Source organism: Entelurus aequoreus, linkage group LG11, assembly GCF_033978785.1.
Source record: "Entelurus aequoreus isolate RoL-2023_Sb linkage group LG11, RoL_Eaeq_v1.1, whole genome shotgun sequence".
Lineage (NCBI taxonomy): Eukaryota > Metazoa > Chordata > Actinopteri > Syngnathiformes > Syngnathidae > Entelurus > Entelurus aequoreus.
In genome coordinates this window covers 24,433,633-24,445,730 of record NC_084741.1, presented here as the reverse complement: position 1 = coordinate 24,445,730, position 12,098 = coordinate 24,433,633, and the positions used below count along the sequence as shown (strand labels likewise).

The 12,098-nt window shown below is 39.7% G+C and overlaps 1 protein-coding gene across 5 annotated transcripts in view; it reads right to left on the bottom strand.

Annotated features, from left to right (window-relative positions):
• gabbr1a (gamma-aminobutyric acid (GABA) B receptor, 1a) overlaps window positions 1-12,098 on the bottom strand; it is a 238,125-nt gene that overhangs the window by 21,742 nt on the left and 204,285 nt on the right. For all 5 annotated transcript variants that reach the window (XM_062062735.1, XM_062062732.1, XM_062062736.1 and 2 more), the window contains one exon: window positions 3,744-3,894. In XM_062062735.1, the coding sequence (XP_061918719.1) occupies window positions 3,744-3,894 (151 nt within the window). The remainder of the gene's footprint in view (window positions 1-3,743; window positions 3,895-12,098) is intronic.

Below are 12,098 nucleotides of genomic sequence, written 5' to 3'. Positions count from 1 at the left end.
CAGTCACCAAAATTGAGGGAAGCCCTTATGGTTTTGAAAATGAAAAATATAAAAAAGGCCCCTGCATGCTTTCATTTTTCAGTGTGCGGCCCTCAATGGAAAATGCTTGGACACCCCTGGTGTAATGTGTCTACACGCACACACGCACGCACTGTGGCGCTGGCATCTGCATCAACATTGGCTACCTGCGAAACAGCTTTAATTACGTTACATAGCAAGAATGCAGGATTGTCAGCACACTAAAAGAAAAGATTGCACATTGCCATGCAAGAGCAGCAGCTGGCTTTCTTGGTGCATTTTGGGGCATATTACAAAGTATAAACAACCGAGTACGCCAAACTAAAGTAGCAAACTATATTGTTTGCTGTTAATTTAAGGAAGGCAGACTGCTAATCAAACTCCCACAGAGTCAGCCAGCGACATCGACATTCCTGCTGAAAAATGGATTCAACTAAGCAAACAAAGTGAGAATCTTCCTATTGCATTGTTTTAAACAGCCACAGTGTATCCCCCTGGGCATCCTCCTTGTATGAAAGTTGCTCAACAGAACAGTATCAACAACAAGGTTAGATTAAATGAATCGATGAAAGTGTCGCATATTTTGGGACATTTTCTGCTCATTACAAATTTAAGGGCTCTTCAACTAAATTGTTCTGGGGGGCAAATGTTCAGAGACCAAAGGACCAGAAACCTTATCTCTTGACTTTTTATTTTTATTAAGTGAACACTGTCAATGCTAGACTCCCACTTTCACATCTTTACTACACCAAATGAATCATGTAGTCATAAATAAAGCTATACATCCAATCTAACGCAATATTTTCACACTGGTCAAAGATCTGCTAGACAACAGGAATGTTACTGTTTTTAAGGACATACAAAAAAACACAGGTCAACAATATTCTATACAACAGGAGGGATCTGCTGTTTTTAAGAATCCACTGAAAAAACACTGGTCAATGATCATCTATACCAGTGGTTCTCAAATGGGGGTACGCGTACCCCTGGGGGTACTTGAAGGTATGCCAAGGGGTACGTGAGATTTTTTTTAAATATTCTAATAATAGCAATAATTCAAAAATCCTCTTTAAATATAAATAAAAACCTATCTTTTTTTTCAAATAGTTCAAGAAAGACCTCTACAAATGAGCAATATTTTGCACTGTTATACAATTTAATAAATCAGAAACTGATGACATAGTGCTGTATTTTACTTCTCTATCTCTTTTTTTCAACCAAAAATGCTTTGCTCTGATTAGGGGGTACTTGAATTAAAACAATTTTCACAGGGGGTACATCACTGAAAAAAGGTTGAGAAGCAATGATCTATACGACAGAAGTGATCTGATGTTTTAAAAGACGACTGCAAAGACATCAAATATCCTCTTTATGACAGGATGTTCTGCTGTTTTTAAGGACTACTGCAAAAATAATGGTCAAATATTTTTTTTTATATGACAGAAGTGTTCTGATGTTTTAATGACTCCTGCAAAAACAGTCAAAAATCCTTAATATGACAGGAGTGATCTAATGTTTTTAAGGACTACTGCAAAAACAGTCAAAGATCCTCTATATGACAAGGGTGATCTAATGTTTTTAAGGACTACTGCAATACAGTCAAAGATCATCTATATGACAAAGAGTGATCTAATGTTTTTAAGGACTACTGCAAAACACTGGTAAAGATCCATTATATAACAGGAGTTTTCTGATGTTTTTAAGGACGTACTGCAAAAACAATAGTCAAAGATATTTTATATGACAGAATTGCTGTGGCGTTTTTAAGGACTACTGCAAAAACACTAGTCAAAGATCCTCTATATGACAGAAGTGATCTGATGTTTTAAAAAACTACAGCAAAAACAGTCAAAGATCATTTACATAACAAGAGTGATCTGATGTTTTTAAGGACTACTGTAACAACAGTAGTCAACGATCCTTTATACAACGGGAATTTTCTGATGTTTTTAAGGACCTACTGCAAAAACAATAGTCAAATATCTTTTTTATGACAGAAGTGCTCTGCTGTTTTTAAGGGCTACTGCAAAAACACTAGTCAAAGATCCTCTATATGACAAGAGTGTTCTGATGTTTTAAGGACTACTGCGAAACCGTCAAAGGTCCTCTGTATGACACGAGTGCTCTGCTATTTTTAAGGACCTACTGCAAAAACACTAGTTAAAGATCCTCTATATGACAAAGAGTGATCTAATGTTTTTAAGGACGACTGCAAAAACAGTCAAAGATCCTTTGCTATGCTGTTTTAGAGAATCTTTGACAAATATGCTGGCCGGTCCCAAGTTTTAATCAGAAATACTTTAATAATCCCAAAGGGAAATTAAGATCTGAAACTGAACTGACCCGGGGTCCCTCGGTTGAAAAGCACTGGGTTTATTCTCTCACTGTACCAACTTTTAAATTCATCTTGCCCTTAAACATAACTGATGTTAGCAAAGCAGTTTGAAAAACGGACCGTTCTTTATTTTTCTCAAGCTGCTGCGTCTCCCAGGAGAGGGCATTGCATCCCTCACACTGGCCTGGATTAAACTAAGCAAATAGTTTTTTTTTGCGATGACTGCAAAGGCCTCGTTTCAGACCACTATTACTACTCTGTTTCCCTCAATGCATCTTGCACTTATTAATGATATGATGTAATTTAAAAGTTACTCAACAAAGCAATCAAGTTTAGGTCAGTTGGTGAAAGTGTTGCAGCCATCATGCTAAGCGACCACGATACAACTCTGCAGGTGGCGCCGTAAAGATCTGGACTTTTTTCTTTCCTGATGACTTATTTTTGTGAGAGTGGTCTCGGCCAGTGATTCCCATCTCGTGGTACGCCAAAGAATCACTTGATTAAAGTACAATGTTTTATTTTCCTATATTCAGTGTTACTGTTTAAACTGTGTGTGATGTTACAGTGGCCAAAATTATATATTAGTGGAATGAAACATCTTGTTTTTAATGAATACTAGGGCCTACTACGCTACTGTATTTTAATGTTGGTACATGGAGAGCCAAGTGTTATTCTGATGAAAACAGCTTGAGAACCACTGGTGTAGGCGAAATTATGATTATTTTCATACATACATAGACCATCACAGAGTCCAGACCTAAACCTAGCAAAATACTTTCCCATAGAGACCTGAGACTGCAGGCAATCAGGTCTGTAAACATGTCACAAATTAGCGTCATTAGATCACATAACCATTTCTGACAAGCTTAAACTGTCCAATTGGTTAAATTGATCGCCGTCTGTGTGTGTGTTTAAACTCGGAGCAGCCTAATGGAAACATCCGATTTGATCCAACTGATTCCGGCCTGTCGAGCTGTTTCTTGTGTGAAATTGTGTGTGAAATCTCATCAAAGCCTCTGGAGGAAGAAACTCCTGAAAGCTTCTGATGAGCTTACCCACTTATTGGACCTGAGACGGCTCTGACCAGGTCAAACATAAATATAGCATGTCAGGAAGCCCACGTGGATTACAACCACAAGTCCTACGGTCTTCAAAAGGCATTTAAAAAAAAAAAAGATTTCAGTCTGGGGCCGCTCAATACTAGCTCAGCCACACTGAAGCTAGCCGCTAGTTTGTGAACTCTGAGGTCAACAATGGATTGAAATGAGGTTGGATCTCTGCTCAGTACTTCTTTTTCCCCAACTTTGACTAGCATCACATCCTGCAGGACCCCGCAGCAGCCTCTCAAACTGGCACATCGCAGACTTAGACATCTCCCGTCCGTTCTTACCGCACGTTGCCGTTGTAGATGTTGAAGGTCAGACACACGATGCCCAGCAGGATGCCCAGGCCGGCGAAGACCGACACGGCGGCAAACAGCTTCTGCGACAAGAAGCGGTACTGTTCTTTCACCACGGTCCGGTCCGCTGGTGGCCCCGCCCCTGAAAGGAGACACATTACCATTATATTTTTATTACAACAAGAGTAGTAGACATTATCCGTGGTAATCCCAACACAGTAAAAAACATTACTATCGTTAATACCACAACAGTACATAACAATTGCTAATATCACAACAGGAGAAAACATTACCATCGGTAATACCACAACGAAAGATTATAATTGCTAATACCCCAACAGTAGAAAATATTCCTATTGGTAAAACCACAACAGTAGAAAACATTACCATCTATAATACTACTGTCATGTCTGGGATCATGTTTTGTTTAAGTTATGTTCTGCTTGGTTTTGACTCTTTTTAGTTCCTGATTTTTCACTCCCTTGTCTTGTTTCCATGGTTACCCATTAGTTTCACCTGTTTCACGTTTGGACTCATTGTGCACTCTTGTTTGTTTTGTCACCATAGCAAGCCATTAGTTTTCACCTGTCCTCACGACTCACGCACCTGTCTTTAATCATGTCTTCACTATTTAAGCCCGTAGTTGCCAGGCAATCAGCCTGGCGACATCACACTCTCGATATACCCCTGACACTCTTGATACCATCGTTCATGCTGCTCTTTGCTTCCGCAAGTAAGTTGTGTTTATTTATGCCACAGTTAGTGTCTTTTGTTTTGCCATGTTCATAGTTATGCATAGTCCAAGTTTTTGTTCCCTGCGTTAAGTTTTGTGCCTCCACTGTGAGCGCCTTTTTTTTGTTCCTTTTTTGAGTGTTAAAATTAAAAATGTATTTACCTTCACGCCATGTCCGGTCCAAATCCTTTGCACCATGGGAAAACAGACCACGCCAAAGTCCACGCCCTGACAACTACAACTGTAGAAAACATTACCATCGGTAATATCGCAACAGAATATAACAATTGCTAATATCACACGAGCAGAAAACATTACTATCGGTAATACCACAACAGTGCATAACAATTGTTAATAGCGCAACAGTAGAAAACATTACCGTCAAAAATACCAAGACAGTAGAAAATATTACTATTGTTAATACCACAACAGTAGAAAACATTACTATTTGTAATACCACAACAGTAGAAAACATTACCATCGGTGATACCGCTACAGAATATAACAATTGCTATCACACAAGTAGAAAACATTACTATGGGTAATACCGCAACAGTATATAACAAATGTTAGTACCATTGTTAATACAAAACCCAAAACCGGTGAAGTTGGCCCATTGTGTAATTCGTAAATAAAAACAGAATACAATGATTTGCAAATTATTTTCAACTTATATTCAAGTAAATAGACAGCAAGACAAGATATTTAATGTTCGAACTGAGAAACTTATTTTTTCTTTCTTTTATTTATTTTCCTCTTTGTTCCGGAGGACACAACGTCCACAGTTTCCAAAAACAATTTGAAATGTGGACTCGTCTGACCACAGAACACTTTTCCACTTTGCATCAGTCCATCTTAGATGAGCTCGGGCCCAGCGAAGCCGGCGGCGTTTCTGGGTGTTGTTGATAAATGGCTTTCGCTTTGCATAGCAGAGTTTTAACTTGCACTTACAGATGTAGCGACAAACTGTAGTTACTGACAGTGGTTTTCTGAAGTGTTCCTGAACCCATGTGGTGATATCCTTTACAGGTGATGTCGCTTTTTGATGCAGCTGAGGGATCGAAGGTCACGGGCATTCAATGTTACGTGCAGTGATTTCTTCCGATTCTCTGAACCTTTTGATGGTATTATGGACCGTAGATGGTGAAATCCCTAAAATTCCTTGCAATAGCTCATTGAGAAATGTTGTTCTGAAACTGTTCGACAATTTGCTCAAATATTTGTTCACAAAGTGGTGACCCTCACCCCATCCTCGTTTGTGAATGACTGAGCATTTCATGGAAGCTGCTTTTATACCCAATCATGGCACCCACCTGTTCCCAATTAGCCTGTTCACCTGTGGGATGTTCCAAATAAGTGTTTGATGAGCATTCCTCAACTTTCTCAGTCTTTTTTGCCACTTGTGCCAGCTTTTTTTAAACATGCTGCAGGCATCGAATTTCAAATGAGCTAATATTTGCAAAAAATAAAGTTTTCCAGTTCGAATGTTAAGTATCTTGTCTTTGCAGTCTATTCATTTGAATATAGGTTGAAAATGATTTGCAAATCATTGTATTCTGTTTTTATTTACGATTTACACAACGTGCCAACTTTTCGGGTTTGTACCACAACAGTAGAAAACATTACCATCTATTATACTACAACTGTAGAAAATTTTACCATGGGTAATACTGCAACAGAATATAAACATTGCTAATGCCACAACAGGAGAAAACATTACTATCGGTAATACCGCAACAGTACATAACAATTGTTAATACCACAACTGTAGCAAATATTACCGTCAGAATTACCACAACAGTACATAACAACTGTTGGTACCACAATTGTTTGTTGCGCTACGATAGGAAACATTACCATTGTTAATACGACAACAGTAGAAAACATTACCATCTATAATATAACTGTAGAAAACATTAGCATCGGCAATACCGCAACAGTACGTAACGATTGTTAATACCACATCTGTAGCAAATATTACCGTCGGTAATACCACAACAGTACCAGTGGCGTGCAGTCACTAGAGGCAGGGGAGGCACGGCCTCACCTGCCATCATGGAAAGAAAAAAAAAAAGTAAAAAGAAAAAAAATTAATTAAATTGTTATATGTATCCAGTGATTTTACTAAAGTTATTTTCCATTTAACTTCACCGGTTTTAGATTATTTTTATTTTTATTTTCACATTTGCCGTTCAAATACTGAGAAAAGACGGTGCGGTGATCAGCAGCCAGTTAAGGCACGTCACTGTGTTGTGCCTCAACATGGATTGTGCACAATGACTCGGCTAACTGCTGGCCTGCTGTGCAGTGAGACCGTATTGCTATATTAATTATATTATACATTTTCATAGTTTAGTTAGCTGAGGTATATAATGTACAGTGTATTTTGTCAACAACTGTATGTGTGTAACGTATTTCTTGTGCTGAGCGATCATAAAACTGGAGGCTCGTCTCATAACCCCGCCTCCTGGTGCCAAGCACCTCCGCCACAGAATGCACCGCCCGACGGGAGCGCCACACCAACCAAAGCCCACACCCAAACCCTCCACATGCAAGACCGAATCCACCCAAAAAAAGTCACTTAACAAGAAGCCAAAAAGTGCAAAAACAACAATGCTCGCGCGGCGAACAGGGAAGAATGCTGGTATGAGCTTTTAAACATAACCCGTTAACTGCTGCCAATCAAATGGTGAATAAGATACTCTTTAGGGTTCATATGTTTGTAAATCTGACTGTGATGAAGTCAGTGCCTCACCTGACATGAACCTCACCGCACGCCACTGAACAGTACATAACAATTGTTAGTAGCGCTACAGTCGAAAACATTGCCATTGTTGATACCACAAAAGTAGAAAACAGTACCATCGGTAATACCGCAACAGTACATAACAATTGCTATTACCATAACAGTAGAAAACATTACCATCGGAAATACCACAACAGTATAAAAAAATTGTTGGTATTACAACAGAAGATAACATTATCATTGTGAAAGGGGAATTGCACAATTTTTAAAATGTTGCCTATCATTCACAATCCTTATGTAAGACAAGAACACATCTTATTTTTATGCATTCGAATTCATAAAATACGGCTAGTACGAGGTGGCTAACAATGCAGCTAATGGGAGTGCTCTGTTGCACCCAAATATCATCCAAAAATCGCCAACAGTACTCCGTTTACGTGTCATAACTTCATTTTAACCAATTATTATTATTATTAAGCACTAACGCCGAGGCACTACTTTTAGAGGCGCTGTGATCACAGAACGCTAACTAGCTTATGCTGCTATATTGAAATACTGAGCGGTGAGCTGCTGCATCGCCTTTGAGTTTGTGAAAGTTATTTTTAGATTATAAATTATGCCTCTCATTCATTGAGCCCAAACCCGGAGATGATGGGAAAGACAAAAAGACACTTGTTTTTTTCTTTTGTTTTTGTTTTTTTTACCTGCATGAGGATTGTAATTAATTATTCATCTAAACAGGAATATACAAACATCCCAATCAGTCAGCATCTCAGTGAGAGCAGACATTGTGCAGTAAGTAATTGTTATTTTTATGTTCGTAGTTTGTATATCTTGTTTAGCACTTTTTAATACTGCTACATGTTGGATCTGATTAGCACACAGATTCTCAAACTTGTAACTTATCCTCCTTATATTCAGCCTAAAAAAAAATAAGATTCTGGTTCATCATTTGTCCCAAAGCAGTATGCTAAAAATGATACGTAAAAAAATGTGCCCGTTAATACATAACTTACAGCGTGTATATACCGTATTTTCCGCACTATAAGGCGCACCGGATTATAAGGCGCACCTTCAATGAATGGCATATTTCAAAACTTTGTTCATATATAAGGCGCACCGGATTATAAGGCACACCTATGCACCCATTAGATGGAGCTGCGCTAAAGGGAATGTCAACAAACAGTCAGGTCAGTCAAACTTTATTAATAGATTACAAACCAGCGTTCTGACAACTCTGTTCACTCCCAAAATGAATAAACAGCGGTTTTATTATTTTCCCTGAGGTAAAGTCAGTGACGTGGTGTTTTGTTTATCTTTTAACAACAGCAAGGTATAACATGTAGTGCAACATTTATATCCCATCGTGGAAGGGAAAGCTCACTTTATGAAGTTATTCCTCAGCCACGAATCCCTCAAATTCTTCTTCTTCAGTGTCCGAATTAAACGCCATTGATTCGTTTATGTTAAATTCTCTCGCTGCTGCTCTATTCCCGTGTTTTACTGCATGACTGATCGTCTTAAGTTTAAACTCTGCGTCGTAAGCGTGTCTCTTAATAGGAGCCATTTTTGGGTTAGAAGCGCTTCTTCTTCTACGGGGGAAAATGAAGTCGGCGGCTGTGTCACGCCAATTTTCTTCCCATTACAAAAACCTTCCTATCCCCCATTTACTTCCGGGGTCATTTCCTCTTACGTCATTTCCTCTTACGTCATTGACAGCGATCGATAGCACTGCCCGTCGCTGTTTTTTTTTTAAAAATTTTATAATATAGCGTTAACAAAACGTCTGTATTAATCGGACAAGTATTAATCGGACAAATTAATTAGAGGATATTCCTGACTGCACATTTGACTCGTAGACATATGCGGAAATGAATAACAGTGTACAATAAGTTAATTCATTATCAATCAACATTATCAAACTTTATTAAAACTAAATGTATTCGTTAAATTCAGTTTTTTTTAGTTCTCTGTGTAAGTGAACTAAATTAAAATGACATTTATGTGCACATATGTACCTCAGTGAAGTCAGATGACATTTAACATTATTATATATTAATTAATATTAGTGAAATTGTTACGGCTCAGACCCCTGCCATCCATGCACACCTTGGGACACGCCCACGGCCGCGCAAATCCAGGGACGCGCCGCGCGCGTCTCCGCCCTGCAGCAGCCGCCAGCTGCAAACACTCACCGGCTATCTGCACACCTGATATTGATGAGAGCGTGCCGGATAAAGGCAGGGTGGACCCAAGGATCGGCGCGGGAACTTAGTTTTCTCCTGGTGTACAGTAAGCGACTACCTTTAGACTCTCTCCTTGTTTCCGCTCCGTGCCTTGACCCCCTGTCTTCTCCCGTGTGCCCGCAGTGTTTTGCCTTCCCGGATCTCGACCACCTCGCATGGACTTGAACTCTGACGCTCCTCTCAGCCCCACGGACCCCGCTTGTATCCCGGATCATCTGCCTGCCCCCTGGACTTCCTCGTATCTCTTCAACACTTTGGTAACACACATTCCAGTTAAATACTACACATAGTCTTACACCATACACACCCTTGGATCTAGTTCACACTCCATTTCCTTAGTTTATTAAATTAGTATTGTTTGTTACTATTATATATATTGAATATTTATATACAGGTAAAAGCCAGTAAATTAGAATATTTTGAAAAACTTGATTTATTTCAGTAATTGCATTCAAAAGGTGTAACTTGTACATTATATTTATTCATTGCACACAGACTGATGCATTCAAATGTTTATTTCATTTAATTTTGATGATTTGAAGTGGCAACAAATGAAAATCCAAAATTCCGTGTGTCACAAAATTAGAATATTACTCAAAGCTAATACAAAAAAGGGATTTTTAGAAATGTTGGCCAACTGAAAAGTATGAAAATGAAAAATATGAGCATGTACAATACTCAATACTTGGTTGGAGCTCCTTTTGCCTCAATTACTGCGTTAATGCGGCGTGGCATGGAGTCGATGAGTTTCTGGCACTGCTCAGGTGTTATGAGAGCCCAGGTTGCTCTGATAGTGGCCTTCAACTCTTCTGCGTTTTTGGGTCTGGCATTCTGCATCTTCCTTTTCACAATACCCCACAGATTTTCTATGGGGCTAAGGTCAGGGGAGTTGGCGGGCCAATTTAGAACAGAAATACCATTAGCGCAGCTCCATCTAATGGGTGCATAGGTGTGCCTTATAATCCGGTGCGCCTTATATATGAACAAAGTTTTGAAATATGCCATTCATTGAAGGTGCGCCTTATAATCCGGTGCGCCTTATAGTGCGGAAAATACGGTATATACACGCTGTAAGTTATGTATTAACGGGCATGGTATTTCAGGCACGGGTAGATTTTGCGCTGTGTGCAGGCGCCAAGTCCTGTTGGAACTTGAAATCTCCATCTCCATAGAGCAGGTCAGCAGCAGGAAGCATGAAGTGCTATAAAACTTGCTGGTAGACGGCTGCGTTGACCCTGGATCTCAGGAAACAGAGTGGACCGACACCAGCAGATGACATGGCACCCCAAACCATCACTGATGGTGGAAACGAAAGCAAATTTTGCATTTCCTTTGGAAATCGAGGTCCCAGAGTCTGGAGGAAGACAGGAGAGGCACAGGATCCACGTTGCCTGAAGTCTAGTGTAAAGTTTCCACCATCAGTGATGGTTTGGGGTGCCATGTCATCTGCTGGTGTCGGTCCACTCTGTTTCCTGAGCTCCAGGGTCAACGCAGCCGTCTACCAGCAAGTTTTAGAGCACTTCATGCTTCCTGCTGCTGACCTGCTCTATGGAGATGGAGATTTCAAGTTCCAACAGGACTTGGCGCCTGCACACAGCGCAAAATCTACCCGTGCCTGGTTTACGGACCATGGTATTTCTGTTCTAAATTGGCCCGCCAACTCCCCTGACCTTAGCCCCATAGAAAATCTGTGGGGTATTGTGAAAAGGAAGATGCAGAATGCCAGACCCAAAAACGCAGAAGAGTTGAAGGCCACTATCAGAGCAACCTGGGCTCTCATAACACCTGAGCAGTGCCAGAAACTCATCGACTCCATGCCACGCCGCATTAACGCAGTAATTGAGGCAAAAGGAGCTCCAACCAAGTATTGAGTATTGTACATGCTCATATTTTTCATTTTCATACTTTTCAGTTGGCCAACATTTCTAAAAATCCCTTTTTTGTATTAGCTTTGAGTAATATTCTAATTTTGTGACACACGGAATTTTGGATTTTCATTTGTTGCCACTTCAAATCATCAAAATTAAATGAAATAAACATTTGAATGCATCAGTCTGTGTGCAATGAATAAATATAATGTACAAGTTACACCTTTTGAATGCAATTACTGAAATAAATCAAGTTTTTCAAAATATTCTAATTTACTGGCTTTTACCTGTATATATAATAAATAATTGTACATACTGCCCCCTGGTGCCTGTTTGCCGTCACCTCCCCTTAGTAAACCATAACAGAAATGGCTTCAACAATAATGTTGATTTAAAGTACAGACATTTAATATTTTTTGCACGTTACCACGAAGACAGAAGTTCCCAGCAGCGGCCCTAACACTCCGCTTGAAATGTTTCGGAGCCTGCTGGTGTTTGACATAAGTCCGCTGGGAAAGATAAAGACAAATATCATTCAGTGACACCACCATTTTCAGGAGATTTGGATTCTATCTCAGTGCAGGCATGTGATTTGACCACAATGAAAAAGACTGAAAAAAATTCCGGGGGTCTGGGGGACGAAGGCCCTGGTGGGGGGACAAGGGGGGCAACGCCCCCCGAAGCTCCTGGTTTTTCACCAATTTAACATGCTAAAATTAACAAAGACAGCACCATTTGAAGAAAATATTTTAG